The sequence below is a fragment of the Bubalus kerabau genome, chromosome 16 (assembly GCF_029407905.1).
Source record: "Bubalus kerabau isolate K-KA32 ecotype Philippines breed swamp buffalo chromosome 16, PCC_UOA_SB_1v2, whole genome shotgun sequence".
Lineage (NCBI taxonomy): Eukaryota > Metazoa > Chordata > Mammalia > Artiodactyla > Bovidae > Bubalus > Bubalus kerabau.
The window spans coordinates 39,308,763-39,329,108 of record NC_073639.1 but is presented as its reverse complement, the minus strand read 5'-3'; the positions used below and the strand labels follow the sequence as shown (position 1 = coordinate 39,329,108).

The 20,346-nt window shown below is 36.6% G+C and overlaps 1 protein-coding gene, 1 non-coding gene and 1 pseudogene across 3 annotated transcripts in view; all 3 read left to right on the top strand.

Moving 5' to 3' along the window:
• The window catches only part of ADAD1 (adenosine deaminase domain containing 1), a 78,143-nt gene that overhangs the window by 43,856 nt on the left and 13,941 nt on the right, over nt 1–20,346 (top strand). Inside the window, exon 12 of one of the 2 annotated variants that reach the window (XM_055549883.1) lies at nt 7,067–7,172. In XM_055549883.1, coding sequence (XP_055405858.1) covers nt 7,067–7,172 — 106 coding nt within the window. Of the gene's footprint in view, nt 1–7,066; nt 7,477–20,346 lie in introns of those variants that run through there. The other variant, XM_055549882.1, reaches the window with a different exon arrangement.
• Nucleotides 340–411, top strand: TRNAW-CCA (transfer RNA tryptophan (anticodon CCA)). The gene has a single exon. It is a non-coding gene; the product is annotated as a tRNA-Trp (tRNA).
• On the top strand, nt 3,087–3,200 carry LOC129630473 (uncharacterized; annotated as a pseudogene).

The following is a 20,346-nucleotide window of genomic DNA, read 5'->3' as shown; positions in this document are numbered from 1 at the left end:
TGGAGTGACAGACATGTTTGGCCTTGGAGTACAAAATGAAGCAGGGCAAACACTAACAGTTTTGCCAAGAGAATGCACTGGTCATAGAAAACACCCTCTTATAATAACACAAGAGATGACTACCCATGTGGTCAATACTGAAATCAGATTGATTATATTCTTTGGAGCCAAAGATGGAGAAGCTCCATACAGTCAGCAAAAACAGGACCTAGAACTGACTGTGGCTCAGATTGTGAGCTCCTTATTGCAAAATTCAGACTCAAATTGAAAAAAGTAGGGAAAACCACTCAGTTATTAGGTATGACCTAAATCAAATACCTTTTGATTATACAACAGGCTTCCCTGGTGGCTCAGAGGTTAAAGCATCTGCCTCCAGTGCGGGAGACCCAGGTTCGATCCCTGGGTAGGGAAGATCCCCTGTAGAAGGAAATGGCACCCCACTCCAGTATTCCTGCCTGGAGAATCCCAAGGTTGGTGGAGCCTGGTAGGCTACAGTCCACAGGGTCGCAAAGAGTCAGACACGACTGAGTGACTTCACTTTCACTTATGATTATACAGTGGAAGTGATGATTAAATCTGATAGAGTGCCTAAAGAACTATGGATGGATGTTTGTAACATTGTACAGGAGGCAGTGACCAAAACCATCCCAAAGGAAAAGAACTGCAAGAAAGCAAAGTTATCTGAGGAGGCTTAACAAACAGCTGAGGAAAGAAGACAAGCAAAAGGCAAGGGAGAAAGGGAACGATATACCCAGCTGAGTGCAGAGTTCCAGAGAATAGCAGAGAGAGATAAGAAAGGCTTCTTCAGTGAACAATGCAAAAAAAAAAAATAGAGGAAAACAATAGAATTTGAAAGACTAGAGATCTCTTCAAGAAAATTTTCGAGATACTAAGGGAACATTTTGTGCAAGGATGGACACAATAAAGGACAGAAACAGGAAAGACCTAACAGAAGCAGAAGAGATTAAGAAGAGGTGGGAAAAATACACAGAAGAACTATACGAAAAAGGTCTTAATGACCCAGAAAACCATGATAGTGTGGTCATTCTCCGAGGGCCAGACATTCTAGAGTGTGAATTCAGGGGGGTCTTAGAAAGCATTATGATGAACAAAGCTAGTGGAGGTGATGGAATTCCAGCTGAACTATTTGAAATCGTAAAATATGATGATGTTAAAGAAAAAGTAAAAGAATTCCAGAAAAACACCACTTCTGCCTCATTGATTACATTGATTACACTAAAGCCTTTGACCGGGTGGATCACAACAAACTGTGGAAAATTCTTAAAGAGATGACAATACCAGACCATCTTACCTGCCTCCTGAGAAACCTGTATGCAGGTCAAGAAACAACAGTTAGGACTGGACATGGAACAATGGGTTGGTTCAAAATTGGGAAAGGAATAGGTCAAGGCTGTATATTGCCACCCTGCTTATTTAACTGATATGCAGAATACATCATGAGAAATGCAGGGCTGGATGACTCACCACCTGGAATTAAGATTGCTGAGATATAACTGCATATCAACAACCTCAGATATGCAGATGATACCAGTCTAATGGCAGAAAGTGAAAAGGAACTAAAGAGCCTCCTGATGTGGATGAAATAGAGTAAAAAAGCTAGCTTAAAACTCAGCATTCAAAAAGCTAAGATCATGGCATTCGGTCCCATCACTTCATGGCAAATAGATGGGGAAACAGTGGAAACAGTGACAGGCTTTATTTTCTTGGGCTCCAAAATCACTGCAGATGGTGACTGCAGCCATGAAATTAAAAGACACTTGCTCCTTAGAAGAAAGGACAAACCTATACAGCATTATTACAAAGCAGAGACATCACTTTGCCGACAAAGTTATATATAGTCAAAGCTGTGGTTTTTCCAGTAGTCATGTATGGATGTGAGAGCTGGATCATAAATAAGGCTGAGCACTGAAGAATTGATGCTTTTAAACTGTGGTATTAGAAACTCTTGAGAGTCTCTTGGATTGCAAGGAAATCAAACCAGTCAGTCCTGAAGGAAATCAACCCTGAATATTCATTAGAAAGACTGATGCTGAGGCTGAAGCTACAATCCCTTGGCCATCTGATGTGAAGAGCTGACTCATTGGAAAAGACCCTGATGCTGGGAAAGATGGAGGGCAGGAGGAGAAGGGGGTGCCAGAGGATGAGATTGTTGGATGGCATCACGGACTCGATGGACGTGAATTTGAGCAAGCTCCATGAGATATTGAAGGACAGGGAAGTCTGGCAATGCTGCAGTTCATGGGGTTGTAAAGAACTGAATACAATTTAGGCACTGAACAACAACAAAATGCCCTAGAAAAGACAGAGATTGTCATATTGGGCAAAATGCAAAATCCAGGTATATGGTCTCTGCAAGAGACACATTTAAAAAATACAAGTAGATTGAAAATATAGGATGAAAAAAAAGACATACCATGCAAACAATAGCAATAAATTAGCTGGAGTCTGTATATTAATGTCAAACACACATCAAGTTAAGAAATAATATGAGAAACAAAGAGTAACATTTTAGTGGTAATACACTACTGTTGTTCCAGATGTTGTTAGTATACAACAGGTAAGTATTGCTATGTGGGTATAACAGTGGAACCTCAAAATGTATAAGCAAAACCTGTAGCATTTAAAGGTTAAAAGGACAGTTCTACAGTTATAGTTGGAGGTTTTAATTAATATTCTTATCTTAGTAATTGATAGTACAACTAGAGAGAAAATCAGTAAGAATATAGAAGGCTTGGAATACTGCAGTCCAACCAAACCAAACACTATTTTCTGCACAACAGCAGAATATACCTTCTTTTCAAATACACATGGAGCATTCTCCACTACAGACCATGTAGGCCGTAAAGCAAGTCCCAATAAGTTTAAAAGTGTTGAAATCATAAAACGTATGCTGTAACTACTGTACAGTTAAATTAGAAATCAACAAGGATAAAAATTAAAATTTAGAGAATATAAGAAGTATTTAGAAATACATAGCCTTAAGTGCTTATATTAGGAAGAGAACCATAAAAATCAGTTATTTAAGCTTCCACCTAAAGAAGTTAGAAGAAGAGTGTATTTTAAGAGTGCTTGCTTTGGCAGCACATATACTAAAATTGAAACGATACAGAGAAGACTAACAACATACATGGCCCCTGTGCAAGGATGACATGCAAATTCATGAAGTGTTAAGTATTTTAAAAAGAGATGAAATAATAATAGGATAGGTTGGAAATTAGGTAAAACAGAAAAGGAAAACATACAGAAAAATCAGTGAACTCAAAAGTTGGTTCATTGAGAAAAATCAGCACAGTTGATAATCCTTTAGACTGAGAAATAAGAGCACAAATGATCAAAATCTTGAAGGAAAGAAGGGTCATCACTGAAGAGCCCAAAGAGCTAAAAAAAAATTATAAGGAAATATTACAAACAACTTTTGTCAACAAATTAGACAAGTTAAATGAAATGAGCACATTCCTAGAAAGACAAATTACAAAACTTAACTAAGAGAACATATAAATTGAACTAATATAAAGAGATTAAATTATTAATTAAAATTCTTTAAAGAAAAGTGAAAGTGCAGTTATGAATTCACTTGTGAATTTTATCAAATGTAAAAGCAAAAATTAACATAAATCATACAAAAAATATTAAAGAAGCAGCGAGTGCTTCCCAACTCATTTTATAAGGCAGTATTAAAAACCCTGATACCAGAAGTGGGCAGAAACATTATAAGAAGTGAAAACTATAAATCAGAATCTCTTAGGAACATAAATGTAAAAATTCTTTATAAGATATTGACAAACCAAATCCAGCAACATACAGAAAGGATTATATACAAAGGAGGTTTATTCCAGGAATGCAAGGGTGATTTAACACCAGAAAATCATTTGATATATTACGTGAATATTTTTAAGTTCAAAACCTGTTTGTTTATCTCAATAGACGTACATAATGCATTTGACAAAATTTAACACCTATTCACAGTAGAAACACTGAATAAATAAGAAATAGAACTTCCTCTACTAGATAAAGGGCATCAGTGAAAATCTGCAGTTTACATGACAGTGCTGAAGGCTGAATACTCTTTCCCTTTGCTCTCACCACTTCTAGTCAACATTGATCTGTAGGTTCTAGCCAATGCAGTAAGGCAAGAGAAAGAAAGAAAAGGCATCCAAACTGGAAAGGAAGTAGAAAAACTGTCCTTATTCCTAAATAATCTTGTATATAAAATATCCTATGGAATCGACCAAAAACAAACAGCTATATCATGTGTGAATTTAACACGCAGTATAAGAACAACATGGAAGAATAAATTGTATATCTATATGTTAAGAATGAACATTCTAAAATTAGACTGGAAAAAATAGTTTTATCCGTAACAGTGTGTAAAAAAATTAGGAATAAATTTAACAAAAGAACTTTAAGACCTGTACATGAAAAATAATGAAACATTGCTGAGAGAAACTTGTAAAGACCTAAATAAATGGAGAAATGTACCATTTCATAGATTGGAAAACTCTATTTTTAGAATGTCAGTTCTCTCCTAAATAATCTGTTGATTCAAGGCAAGCTCTTATCAAAATCTCAGTAAGCTTTTGTATAGAAGTTGACAAGCTGATTATAGAATTTATATATAAACCCAAAGGACATAGAACCAAAAAATTTTTTAAAAAGGAAGCAAAATCATAGAGTTACCCTACCTAGTTTCCACAATTTAACATAAAGCCACAGTAATCAAGAAAATGTATTGATTTAGAAATAGACATAAAGATCAATAAACAGAGTAAGAGACCAGAGATAAACCCACACACTTACAATCAATTGATTTTGTGCAAAAGTGTCAAGGGAATTTAGTGGGAGAGAGGACAGTCTTTTCAACAAATGGTAATAGAACGGTTGAGTATTTGAGAACAAATTAACCTAGACTTATATCAGTTATACAAAAACCTCAAAATGGATCATAGAACTAAGAGAGCTAAAAACTATACAACTTGCAAAGAAAATGTGGGAAAATATTTTATTTTCTTGGGCTCTAAAATTACTCCAAAATGACTGCAACCATGAACTTAAAAGTCACTTGCTCCATGGAAGGCAAGCTATGACAAACCTAGACAGTGTGTTAAAAAGCAGAGATGTCACTTTGCCAACAGAGGTCCATATAGTCAAAGGTATGGTTTATACATGTATAAACAATGTACAAACTACATGTACATGTAGTAGTCATGTACAGCTAGGAGAGTTGGACCATAAAGAAGGGTAGGCATCGAAGAATTAATGCTTTTGAATTGTGGTGCTGGAGAAGACTTTTGAAAGTCCCTTGGAGAGCAAGATCAAAACAGTCAATCCTAAAGGAAATCAACCCTGAATATTCATTAGATGGGCTGATGCTGAAGCTCCAAAACTTTGGCCACCTGATGTGAAGAACCAACTCATTGGAAAAGACTCTGATGCTGGGAAAGATTCACAGCAAAAGGAGAAGGGAGCAGCAGAGGATGAAATGGTTAGATGGCATCACTGACTCAATGGACATAAGTTTGGACAAACTTTGGAAGGTAGTAAAGGACAGAGGAGCCTGGCGTGCTGCTGTCCATGGGGTTGCAAAGAGTCGGACACAACTTAGCAACTGAACAACAACAACAACAAAATTTGTCTTCCTGCGTTAGGCAAATTTTTCTTAGATATGGCATCAAACATATAATCCATAAAAGAAAAAATGGATGGAGTCCAGAATTTAAAACTTGCATTTCAAAAGTCATCATTAAGAAAATGAAAACGTAAGCCACAGAATGGAACAAAATACTTAAAATCATACATTTGACAAAGGTCTTGGATCTAGAATAAAGAACTCTTACAAATCATCAAGTGGACAAACCACTCAACTTTTCCAAGTGGTAAAGAATATATGTGAATGGCTAATACACATATAAAGGTGTTCATCCTGATTAGTCATTAGAGAAATGCAAAACCAAACCACAGTGAGATACCACTTCACACCTACTAAAATCCAAAAGTCTGGCTGTACTGCATGTTGTTGCGGAGAAACTAGAAACCTCTTTCACTGCTGATGGGAATGTAAAAGGTTTTAAAATACTTTGGAAAACAGTTTGGCAGTTTGTTTTGTATACTTTGCATGTGATCCAGCACTCCCACTGATATTTATAGGAGAAGCAAAAACTTATATCCACCAAAGACTGGTACATAAATGTTTACAGCATCATTATTTATAGTAGCCAAGCCCTGGAAACAACACAAATGTTCATCAGCTGGTGACTGCATAAGCAATGTGATATATCAATTTGATGGAATACCAATCAGCAATAAAGAACAAACTGATACATCAGACAACAGGAATGAATCCGAAAATGGTATGATAATTTAAAGAAACCTGACACAGAAGAGTACATGCTATGTTAATCACTTTCTATGAAATTTCTACGAAAAGCAAAATTCTGGAGACAGAAAGTAGATTCATGATTGCCTGAGACTGGGGCTTAGAAGTACAGATTGACTGTATATGAGCACAGTGGAACTTTTTACATGTAATGAAATTATTTTAAAACTGGACTGTGATGGTTGCACACCTATATCAATTTCATAAAAATACATCAAACTGAACACTTACCAATGGGTGAATTTACCAGTGGGTGAATTTATGGTATACAAATTTTACCTAAATAAAGCTGGTTTTTCTTTTTTAAAGTTTATCAGTATGTTTATTTAAAAAGTAAAAGGAAATAAGCCAAAATATTCTAGTTATCTATAGTTTGGGAATTATAAGCGAGTTTTTTTTACTTCTTTGTATATTCTTTTTCAAGTTTTCTGTAATGAGTATCATTACTCTTTTAATTGCAAATATTAAAAAAGAAGGAAAATTATCTCTTAGGAGTGTTGAGAAGGAGAATTTTTAGTTTCAGAAACAATACTGAAGAAAATGGAAATTCAGAAAGATTTTTCATAATGTTTATAATGTCAAACTAAAGAAAGATGATTAAGGCTAATTAATTTCTTTTCATAAGCCAAATTCTGCCTATATTCTGTAATTTACTATTTTTTCTTTCTGTAGCGTATGTCTGGATCCTATCAAGAAGCTAAAACTTTGTTGAAATCCTACTTACAGCAACATGGCTATGGCTCCTGGATTGTGAAATCTCCCTGTATAGAGCAATTTAGTATGTGAATTAAGCAATCCATTGTCATATTAAAAATCTTTTTTGTGTGTGCTTTGACTACTAAATATTGGTGGTTTTCAGCTTTCAAAATCAGTCTTGCTATAGCAGTGTTCAGAGATTGCTAAAAATTGGTAAATATTTATGTCAATTTACGTTGAAACATTTGAACTTTTTTTTAATAATTACCTGCTTCATTATGTAGCTATTTTGTATTTTTTATAGACATTACAAAGCCATTACCATTTTGTAATTTAAAAGAAAATTTCTTTTAATTTTTGTACTTTAAAGTCACTTGTTCAGCAAAGATATTCACTGTGTCCTGGTGTCTCACTCAAAAATTTTTTTAATTAAAAATTGGAATCCAAGAATACAAATAATAATTCTTACTCATTTGTTGATTAAAGCAACAGACACTTGAATGTCTAATATTTGCCAATAATCATAGTAAAAAATAGTAATTAAAACATCATTTCTCATGTCAGAGAAATTTATGAAATCAAATTGAACATAAAAATTCAGAGAAATGTTAACCATGTTAGGGAGTACTTTGATAAATTATTCTGATTAGTAAAGGATTATTATAAATGTTTTAAGATTACCTATTTTCAGGTCTTCTGTAAGATCCATTCAAATGTTATTCTTTATAATTTAGATTAGTAAGAATTTCTAATAATAGGTCAATAAAATATTGTTTAGCTTTATATTTGTATTTGTTTATATAGCTAGATTAAAAGAGAAAGTTTAGTTACTCTTGGTTAGGATATATATCTTTAGTGAAATTGAGTTTGTTTTCTTAAAATCTCTTCCTTAGATTAAATCACAGATGGATTAAACATTGACTCTCAAGACTTTGTTCCCCTTAGCTTGGATCTTTATCAAACTACTAGGTCTCACTCCAACTCTAGCCAAGATGAACTATTATAATTTCTGATAAGATTAATGTAGGGCTTCTTGTTGTTTTTTAGTTTTGGGGTTTGTTTTTTGTCTATTCTAAAAGTATAATAGAGCTTAGTTGATGAACATTGAAGTCATCCTGGATGGAAAGACATACATGTCTTTCAGTAGACTGGATTCTGTATTTATTAATAGATTGAATCACGTGAAATTGCCATTTCAGGGGAGAGGGTAGGTAAAAAACGATCAAATATGAGCAATTTCATGTCAGCATACATATACTATTATTAATAATAAGTTTAATTTCCATCAAATAGATGATATTTAGTGTTTTTTTCTGAATTGATATTTCCTTATTAAGTCTTCTCAGTTTCTTGTCTTGGTTGATTCCTTCCACAGCTAATTTACAGCCTTAATTTCTATTACTTTAACCTCTCTTTGATAGTAAATTTCCTGTGAATATACAGTATGTTTCATCTTTTCTTGGCTCTTCACATCTGTGGATATTTTGCTTTTGTCTAAATTAGGAAAAGCACAAAATGGGTAACATTTGCCTAAATAGTGAAAGATCATGTTAGACAATTTATTTCCTCAAGAAAAATGTTTAATTTTAAGGGTTAGGTAAAACATATACCCAGCTATTTTACAGACAGGATCCAGTAAGGACTACTGATTTCTTCAACAAGTTGTCACTGAGTGTCTCTGTACATTATGTCTACTTAATTTATATATGGTATTTTGAAGTGGAGAAAGATTGTATCTCAAGAGGGATAAGCTAGATAAAGAATAAAGGAGATGACGTTTAGTAGAAGGCAGTCATTTAGCAGAAAGGGTAGGATACAGATGTGAAACCCAACATTGGCTATTATGACTCTGACAGTTGTAGATTATTTAATCTTTTGTAGCTCAGGTTTTTTTCTTTGCAAGGATGAAATTGGTTCTAGTGGTTGTTATTCTTTGTTCAGGGATGGAAGCTTGACAGGGCTTCAGGGTTCATCAAAAGTGGAAATGCTTATTGTTTTTTCTCTGTAATATGTATTGGGTTGTACAAAATGTTTTGTTTGAAGAAAAGCAAGCTTCTTTTCTAACATAAATCATAAGTAACATTTAGTTTATAAGCATTCTGAGCACAGTATTTAATTTATAAGCACAATAAAATATTTGTGGCAGATATTTGTCAAAGATTTATATTGAAAAGTTGATAATTATGAAATACATTTATGCAGCAGGATCAGGGTTAAGCTATTCTTCAATACAGAAAGAAAATTTTCTGTAAAATTCATTTGTTTTAAATGTTCAGTTGGGAAAAGTAAAGCTAGACTTCTAAACCTCTACTTCTAAAGTTGCTCAAAACCCATTAAACTAATTGCATCTAAGTTAAGGTCCTCTTTTTAGCTCTAAGGTTCTGTTATCTGAGGCAAACATTGAAGGATGGGTAAAATTTAGAAGGCTGAAATTAAAGAGAGTGCATTCCACTTGGAAATGATAAAGCGAAGATTAGAAGGATAATGTTAACAGTGTTTGAGTCTAGAATTTAGAACACAGGATGGAAGATGTTGAGAGATGAATCTAGAAGATGTTCTCAGTTTGGTAGGCAGAGGGAGTTCATGAAAGATTTCTTATAGGGAAGTGACCTACACTGAAACACAATTTCACAATGTCTTCTTTGCTTATTATGGAAATTTTCAGAGATACAAAAATAGAAAGTAGCACCCATCACACCAGCTTATTAAAGCATGGCAATCTCATTCCATATATACCTCCCAAAGATAGATTATATTAGAATAGATATCAGACATTCATCTGTAAATACTTTGATATGTATCTGTAAACTATGAACACTTTTTAATACAAAATTCAATTAGTATACCTTAAAAATTAATAGTAATTCTCCATCTCATAAATGTTGTATATATTTTTGGAATCAGAATCAAAATTACCTCCATGTATTGGAATTTAAATTTTTGTTAAATATCTACTAATCTACAGATTTCTTCTCATTATTTTTTTCTTTTAACTTAGTTCTTGAAAAAACTGGGTCCTTTGCAGAGTTTCTCACAATCTTATTTTTGCTGCTTTTATCTCCTTGGTATCGTTTAACATTTGTCTGTCCTCTGTATTTCCAGAAAACAGTAAATTCAGGTTTAATTTTTTAGCAAAAATACTTCACAGGCAGTATTGTGTGCTTTCTGTTAGAAAGCTTTCTGGGTTGTCTATCTTTTGTGATGTAGCCATCATTGATGAGTCTTGTCTAAATCCATTATTAGGGATTGCGGATTATACTCAAATTGTCTCATTACCTGGAATGCTTTGACTTTAAAAATGTCCACTTCTCAGTTATTTAATTACTGAGGTATAGTTGGTACAGAAAAGAATGGATTATTTCTCTTTCTTTATGTTTTTTGAATAGTTCTCTGTCATCCTTTAAAGTTGACCAAACAGTGCTTTTTAGTATCATTATGAATTTAAACATGTCTCCTAGTCTATCCACAGTGTTGTAAATAGCATTTTCATTCTTTTTTTATTGCTGAGTAGCATTTGATTTTTTACTGCTGAGCAGTACTCAGATTGCCTGGCACCCCACTCCAGTACTCTTGCCTGGAAAATCCCATGGATGGAGGGGCCTGGTAGGCTGCAGTCCATGGGGTCGCTAAGAGTCAGATACGACTGAGCGACTTCACTTTCACTTTTCACTTTCATGCATTGGAGAAGGAAATGGCAACCCACTCCAGTGTTCTTGCCTGGAGAATCCCAGAGACGGGGGAGCCTGGTGAGCTGCTGTCTATGGGGTCACACAGAGTTGGACACGACTGAAGTGACTTAGCAGCAGCAGCAAATTGCCAACATCTGTTGGAGCTTAGAAAAAAGCAAGAGAATTCCAGAAAAACACCCACTCTTGCTTTATTGACTATGCTAAAGCCTTTGACTGTGTGGGTCACAACAAACTGGAAAATTCTTAAACAGATGGGAATACCAGACTACCTTATCTGCCTCCTGGGAAACCTGTATGCAGGTCAAGAAGCAACAGTTAGAACTGGACATGGAATAATGGACTGGTTCCTAAATGGGAAAGGAGTACAATAAGGCTGTATATTGTCACCCTTCTTAATTAACTTATATACAGAATACATCATGAGAAATGCTGGACTGGATGAAACAAGTTGGACTCAAGATTGCCAGGAGAATCAAGATTGCTGGGAGAAATATCAATAACCTCAGATATGTAGATGACACTACCTTTATGGCAGAAAGCAAAGAGAAACTGAAGAGCTTCTTGATGAAAGTGAAAGAGAATGAAAAAGCTGGCTTAAAACTCAACATTCAAAAAACGAAGATCATGGCATCCAGTCCATCACTTCATGGCAAATAGATCAGGAAACAATGGAAACAGTGGCAGACTTGATGTTCTTGGGCTCCAGAATCACTGCAGATGGTGACTACAGCCATGATATTAAAGGACACTTGCTCCTTGGAAGAAGAGCTATGACAAACAGCATATTAAAAAGCAGAGACATTGTTGCTGACAAAGGTCCATCTAGTCAAAGCTATGGTTTTTCCAGTAGTCATGCATGGATGTGAGAGTTGGACCATAAAGAAAACAGCACCGAAGAGTCAATCCTTTTGAACTGTGGTGCTGAAGAAAACTCTTCCACAGTCCCTTAGACTGCAAGGAGATCAAACCAGCCAATCCTAAAGGAAATCAGTCATGAATATTCATTGGAAGGACTGGTGCTGAAGCTGAAACTCCAGTACTTTGGCCACCTGATGCAAAGAACTGACTCCTTAGAAAAGACCCTGATGGCTGGGAAGGACTGAAGGAAGGAGAAGGGGACAACAGAGGATGAGATGGTTGGAGAGCATCACCAATTCAATGAACATGAGTTTGAGCAAACTCCAGGAGTTGCTGATGGACAGGGAAGCCTGGCGTGCTGCAGTCCATAGGGTCACAAAGAATCAGACACGATTGTGTGACTAAACTGAACTGATTCTTTTGGGGCTTCTCTGGTGGCTCATATGGTAAAGAATCTGCCTGCATTGCAGGAGACTGGGTTCGATTCCTGGGTCAGGAAGATCTCCTGGAAATAGGAATGGCTACCCACTCCAGTATTGTTGCCTGGAGAATTTCATGGATGGAGAAGCCTAGTGATGGGGGTTACAAAGAGTATTCTACTTGTGCATGTGTATACACATCACATCTTTTTTATCCATTCATCTGTCGATTGACATTTAGGTTGGTTCCATATCTTGACAATTATATATAATGCTGCTATGAATACTGGGGTACATGCCTCCATACTCTTTTCCCAGTGGCTGCACCAGTTTGCATTCCTACCAATGGTATATGGGAGTTCCCTTTTCTCCACATCCTAACCACTGTTTGTTATTTGTGTGCTTTTTAAAAAATATTTATTTATTTGGCTACACTGGGTCTCCATTGCTCTGTGAGGGCTTTCTCCAGTTGTGACAAGCAAGGCCTACTCTTTGCTGTAGTGCACGGGCTTCTCCTTATGATGGCTTCTCTTGTTGTGGAACATGAGCCCTAGGGTGCATGGGCTTCAGTGTCTATCCCACAGCATGTGGGATAGTCCCAGATGGAACCTGTGTCCCCTGCACTGGCAGGTGGATTCTTAACCACTGGACCACCAGGGAAAGTCTCTATTTGTGTGGTTTTTGGCGATAGCCATTTTGACAGGTGTGGAGTGATAGCACATTGTGGTTTTGATTTGCATTTCTCAAATGGCTAGCAATGTTGAGCAACTTTTCATATGCCTATTGGCCATCTGTATATCTTCTTTGGAGAAATACCTATTCAGGTCTTCTGCCCATTTTTTGATCAGGTTGTTGTTTTGATGTTGAGTTGTAAAGAGTTTATTTATTTTGCATATTAACCTCTGTGGGTCATACTATTTGCAAATATTTTCCCCCATTCATCAATGTCTTATAGTTTGCCACATACAGGTCTTTGTCCTCCTTAGGTAGGTTTATTCCTTGGTATTTTACTCTTTTTGATATGATAAGTGGTATTTTTTCCTTAGCTTCTGTTTCTTGTTTGTGTGTAGAAATATAACCAATTTCTGTATATTAATTTTGTATCCTGCAACTTGATCAAATTCATTGATGAGCTCTAGTTGTTTTCTAATGGCGTCTTTAGGATTTTTGATGTACTATATAGTATCATGTTATCTGCAGACAGTGACAGTTTTACTTCTGCCTTTCTAATTTGGGTAATTTTTATTTCTTTTCTGATTATTGTGGCTAGGATTTCTGATACTATATTGAATAAATGTGGCAGGAATGGGCATGCATGTCTTGTTCCTAATCTTAGAGGAAACGCTTTCAGCTTTACACCCTTGATAGTGATGTTGGCTATCAGTTTGTTTTATATGGGATTTATTATGTTGAAGTATGTGCCTTTTATAACCATTTTGTTGAGAAAACTTATAAATGTGTGCTGAGCTTTGTCATAAGAGATTTTTGCAGTATTGAGATAGATGATCATATGATTTTTATTCTTCATTTTACTAATATAGTGCATCACATTGTTTGATTTGTCGTTATTGAACCATCTTTGCATCCCTGGTAAAATTCTGTTTGATCAAGGTGGTATGATCTTTCTAAAGTGCTTATGGATTCAGTTGGCTAATATTTTGCTGAGAATCTATGTTTATCAGTGATATTGGCCTATAATTTTCTTTTATTGTAATATCTTTGATTTTGGTATCAGGGTGATACTGATCTCATAGAAAGAGTTAGCAAGTGTTCCTTCCTCTCCTGTTTTTTGAAATAGTTTGAGAAGGATAGGTGTTAACCCCTCTCTGAATATTTGGTAGAAGTTAACTGAAGCCGTCTGGGCCTGGGCTTTTACTTATTGGAGTTTTTAAATTGCTGATTCAGTTTCAGTATGGTAATTATTCTATTCATATTTTGTATTTCTTCCTGGTTCAGTTCTGGAAGATTGTAACTTTCTAAGAAATTTCCCATTTCTTATAGATTGTCCATTTTGTTAGCATTTGGTTATTCCTGGTAGTCTTTTATGATCTTTTGTATTTCTAAGGTATTGGTTGTAACCTTCCCTTTTTTATTTATGATTTTATTGATTTGGGTTCTCTCCCCCTTTTTTCTTGGTAAGTCTGGCTAAGGGTTTATCAATTTTATTTATCTTTTCAAAGCACCAGCTTTTAGTTTCATTGATCTTTTATTTTCTAGTCTCTGTTTTTATTTGTGCTCTGAACTCTGTGACTTCTTCCCTTCTACTGATTTTGTGTTTTATTTGTTTTTTTTCTTCTTTTCCTTTAAGTTTAAAGTTATGTTGTTTATTTGAGATTTTTGTTGTTCTCTGAGGTAAGCTTGTATCACTAAACTTCCCTCTTACAACTGTTTAAGCTGTGTCCCATGAGTTTTGGATCATCATGTTTTTGTTTTCATTTGTTTCTAGGTATTTTTTAATTTCCTCTTTGATTTCTTCAATGATCCATTGGTCATTTAGTAGCATATTGTTTATCCTCCATGTCTTTTGTGTTTTTTTCAGGTTTTTTTTTCACTTGTAGTTGATTTCTAGTTTCATAGCATTATAGTCAGAAAAGATGCTTGATATGATGTCAATTTTCTTAAATTTACCTATGCTGCTTTTGCAGCTTAGTATGTGATCTCTCCTGGAGAATGTTCCATATGCACTTTAAATTTGTATTCTGTTGCTTTTGGATGGAATGTTCTGTTTATATCTAATGTTCATTTGGTCTGATGTGTCATTTAAGGACAGAGTTTACTTATTGATTTTCTGTCTGGATGATCTGTCCATTGATGTAAGTGGGGTGCTGAAGTCTCCTACTATTACTCTGTTCCTGTCGATTTTTTTTCCCTTGTACTTGTTCTTATTTGCTTTATGTATTTAGGTGCTCCTATGTTGAGTGCATATATATTTACAGTTATATCATCTTCTTGGATTGATCCTTTGATCATTATGTAGTGTCCTTCTTTGTCTCTTGTAATAGTCTTTATTGTAAAGTCAGTTTTGTCTGATATAAGTATTGCCACCCTGTATTATTCCCTAAGTATTTTTTTAATTATCATTTGCATAGAATAATACCTTTTTACATTGCCTCACTCTCAGTCCGTCTGTGTCTTTAGATCAGAAGTGAGTCTTTTATAAGCAATATATAAATGGGTCATGTTTTTTTTTTATCTGTTCAGCCACTCTTTTCTGGGGTGTGTGTGGGATACTTAGCAGCATGTGGGATCTTAATCCCCTGATCAATGATTGAACCTATGCCACCTGCATTGGAAGTACAGAATCTCAACCACAGGACAAGGGAAGTCCCAGCCACTCTGTGTCTTGATTGAGCATTTAGTCTATTTACATTTAAGGTAATTATTTCCCTGGTGACTCAGGTGGTAAAGAATCTGCCTGCAATGCAGGAGACCCAGGTTCAATCCCTGGGTCAGGAAGATCCCCTGGAGAAGGGAGCAACTACCTACTCTAGTATTCTTACCTGGAGAACTTCATGGACAGAGGAGCCAGCCAGCCAGTTATGGCTGGCTACAGTCCGTGGAGTCACAGAGTCAGACAAGACTGAGAAACTAGCACTTCACTTCATGCCATTATTTTAGTTGTTTGTGGTCTTTTTTTTTTCTTTTTTTTTTTTTTTTTTTTTCATTCTCGTGATTTGATGGCTATCTTTAGTGTTATTTTTGAATTCCTTTTCCTTTTTGTGTGTGTATCTATTACAGATTTTTGGTTTATGATTACCATGAAGTTTTTATATAGAAGTTTTATGTACATGTATATGATGGCTTTAAGTTGCTGGTCTCTTAATTTTAAATGCACTTTTTTAGCCCTGCATTTGTACTCACCTCCCGTTATGATTACTATATTTATATCATATTTTACTTCTGAAATACATGTGTATCCTTTAGCTGCTTATTGTGGATGTATATGATTTTACTGTTTTTGTCTTTTAACCTGTCTACTAGCTTTGTGTGTGTGATTTCCTAGATTTACTGTATGTTTGCCTTTACTGATGAGTTTTATTGTTTCTTAATGTTCATGCTTCTAGCTCTCCTTTTCCTTTTCACTTAGAGAAATACCTTTACCAATTCTTGTAAAGCTGGTTTGGTGGTAGTGAATTCTTTTACCTCTTTCTTATCTGTTAAACTTTTGATATCTCCATTACATGTGGGTAAGAGCTTTGCCAGGTAAAGTTTTCTTGGTTGTAGGTTCTGTCCTTTTATCACTAAGTATATTGTGCCAGTCCCTTCCAACCTACAGGGTTTCTGCTAAAATGTCAGCTGATAGCCTTATACAAGTTCCCTTATATGTTATTTGTTGCTTTTCCCTTGATGCTTTTAATCTTTATTTTTTGTCATTTTAATGACAGAATATGTCTTGGTGTGTTCACCTTTGGGTTATTCCTGTGTGGGGTGGGACACCATGCTTTCTGGACTTGAATGTCTGTTTCCTTTCCCAGATTAGTGAGTTTTCGACTATTATGTCTTTATATATATGTTCTCAGCTTTGTTCTCTCTTTTTTCTTCTTTCGTGACCCCTGTAATGTGAATATTAGTGTGCTTGATGTTGTCCCAGAGGTCTCTTAAGATGTCCTTATTTTTTTCCTTCTATTTTCTTTTTTCTGTTCAATATCAAATGATCCGTGATTTCTTACTGCTGTCTTCTAGCTTGCTGATCTGTTCCTCTGTATCATTAATCAACTATTGATTCTTTCTAGTGTATTTTTCATTTCAGTTGTTATGTTATTCTCTTTTTGATGGTTCTTTATATTTTCTAACTCTAAAAACTTGTAACTTCTTGTTCTACATATCCATTCTTCTCCCAAGTTCTTTGATCATCTTTATGATCACTACCCTGAGTTAGGTTGCCTAACTCCACTTCACTTAGTTCTTCTTCTAGGGCTTTATCTTGTTCCTTCATCTGGAACATCTTCCTCTGTCACCACATTTTGCCTACATTTTTATTTTATACAAATAAGAACTTATGTATCTGTTAGGTTAGTTATGTTTCCTGACTTTGGAGAAGTTGCCTCCTATGCATCCCAGCAGCACACCACCTCTGATCATCTGAACTGTCTTCCCTCTGAGGGCTGCAGGGCCCTTCTGTTGTGGTGGGCTGACTATGTGGGTAGTCTTGTGGGCTTAATTGGTCACTAGCCCAGTTGATTGCCAGGTCAGGCCTTGTACACAGGCTGCTGGCTTCTGGTTGGTGGGGCTGGGTCACATGGTGGCTGACTCCAGAACCCCAGGGGGCCTTGGGGCTAGTGCTGGCTCCCTGGTGGGCAGAGACAGGGTCCAGAAAACTCCAAAGCTGTTGCCTGCCCACTAGTGGGTGAAACCACATTCTGAAGTTAGTGAAGGACTACTGACATGCAAAGCTAGGTCCTGGAGTCTGGTTGCAGGACCTAGGAGTCCCTGGACCCAGGAGACCCAGGACCTAGGTATTAGATTGTTGTTGGGGTGACTGGTTCCTGACTCAGTTTGGTAAGGGGTCCGGGGTGTTCCAAAACTTGTGCTGGCCTATTAGTGGGCAGGGCTGTTGCCTAGATGGTGTTTTTGGGCAGAGTCTGGCCTGCTGAGTCCAGAAGACTTGAGTCCACAGGCTGTGGGATTGTGGTTTTATTGTGTCTAATGTCTACCCCTGAGTAGATGAGGCTGGCCTAGAAGCTAGAGCAGGCTTCCTGGGAGCAGAACTGGGGCCCAGGAGATTTGGGGGCTGGTGCCAACCCACTAGTAGGAGGAGCTGTGTTTGGGGCTTGTGTGCTGGTCCATGACCAGAGACTGCTGTGGGCTCTTTGGGTCTTAAGGCAGCCTGTTTAGTGCTAGGTAGAGCTGTATCCCTCCCCACTTAGCAGCTAGCCCTGAAGCGTGCCAGCACTGGTACCTACAAGATATTGGGCCAGGGCAGGGCTGGGTTCTGGGGCTAATATGCTAGAGAGATGATTCCACAATGGCACCTGTCAGCACCAGTATCCCACTTGGTAGAAGGCACTCTTAGGCTTGCCTGTTGCCAGCATCTGTGTCCCCAGTGTGAGCCATACATGTCTCCTGCATCTCTGCAGACTCTCCAAGAGCAGCAGGTAGGTCTGACCCAGGCTTCTGTCAAATTGCTGCTTTTGTCCTGGGCCCCAGAGTGTGTGAGATTTCCTGTGTGCTGTAAGAGTGAAATCTGTTTTCCCCAGTCCTCTTGTACTCTTGAAACTCAAGCCAAATCCTCTAGGGGCTCGTCTTCCTGGTGCAGGATTGCTGGGTCAGGGTGTTTGATGTGAGTCTCAGACCTCCCACTCCTGTGGGAGAACCTGTGCAACAATCTGGATTCCCCACCTGGGGCATTGGACTTGACTCTATTGAAAATCCTCCCCTCCTACTCATCTTGTTCCTTCTGTATGTCTTAAGTTGTAGAAGATCTTTTCTGGTAGGTTCCAGTCTTTTTCATCAGTGATTGCTGTGTAAATAGTTATGATTTTGGTGTGCTCATGAGAGGAATTGACCTCAGGTCCAGTGACAGCTGAAGCCTGGACAGTTGACTCTGTCCTTAGTCAGCCCATTATTTACTCTCATGTTCAGTAACACCAGTTTTTTATCTGTGCCATGGTATGAAAAAGTTAAAAAGCAGTATTCTAAACATTTTAATTTAAAAAGTGTATTGATCATATATTAAGTAATTGCCTATTAAGGTAGAACAGACATTTAATTATATGTTACAGAAACTTACAATTTTTTAGTTGGGAAGTATTTTTAGATAATTATATTTCATTTTGCACATGAGGTAAAGTGAGCATTATTTTAAGAAAACCTTAGATGAAATTTGTGAAAAATAATTTTAGGATAATATGTACATGTAATAGGTAATAAATACTTTAAAAATATTGATGGGGACTGGATATGAATGTTGTCCAGCTTCACTTCATAATAACAGTTAATGAAGGATCACTGTGACTTTCAAATGCAAGTTTATTTTCTTTGAGAATGAGCTGAAATTGATGGTTCCTAGATAAGATGACTATTCTTTGATGTGAGAAAGGAGAAAGAATATTGTTAAGTAAACAGGAAGCATGAGAATTTCCTCTTTAGAAATCTTTTGACCCTGATACCATACTATAAATTAAGTTGATTTAAAGTACACGTTTCTACTCTGTCACTTCTTGTGTTATAATGTATGTCAAAAATATTTTTGTTTAGCTTAATAGTTTTAGTAGTACCAAAAGAACGTCCTGACTACCAGAACAGTATTTGTTTCTACAAATAACATGCATGTTTCTGTTGATAAAAATTCTCCTGAGCCTGAAATCCCTTTCTTTATGGTATTTTAAATCGGGATTATTTTCTAAGCTATAATTTATATTGTTACATGATGGTAGAGCTTAAAAAGATGTACTATTTCTAGAAAGTTGATATTGCCATTTAAGATCTTTGAATTACTTTGAGTAGTAATTTAAATTGCACTGCATATATTAATTTGTAATGTTAGTTTTGATCATCCAAGAAGCCTTTTTTAATACATCCCAGTAAATGGGAGTATACCAAGATTGGGTGTCCCAAAGTGGGAGATCTCAGGGCATAGAATCTAGGCTGATTGTAATCCAAAGCCTCAAACAGCAGCAGTTAAAGTATACAAATATATATAGTTTTGTGGGACCCTAAGCCCTACTGACCCCCCAAGGTCCAGACAATCTGGAGATGTCCCCTGGGCAGCATTAATAAAAATCAGGGCTCCAGACGAGTATATAAGCTCCTTTCTAGGGAGATACCGTTGAACTGTAGCAGGGCTGTGGGAGAGTACAAAGGTGAATTTCTCTGACCTTCATTTCCTGAGAGCACCTTCATATCCTGTTGATCAGTGGTCCCCATCCTTTTTGGCACTAGGAACTGGTTTCATGAAAGACATTTTTTCCATGGATGGTGGTGGTGGGGTGAGGGATGTTTCAGGCAGTAAGCAGATAGTTGAGGCAATAATGTGAGTTCAATTCAGTTCAATTCAGTCATTCAGTCATGTCCTACTCTTTGCGACCCTATGGACTGCAGCACGCCAGTCCTCCCTGTCCATCACCAATTCCTAGAGCTTACCCAAACTCATGTCCATTGAGTTGGTGATGCCATCCAACCATCTCATCCTCTGCCGTCCCCTTCTCCTCCTGCCTTCAATCTTTCCCAGCGACAGGGTCTTTTCAAATGAGGCAGCTCTTCGCATCAGGTGACCAAAGTATTGGAGTTTCAGCTTCAACAGCAGTCCTTCCAGTAATGTGAATGATGGGGAGCAAAAGATGAAGCTTCA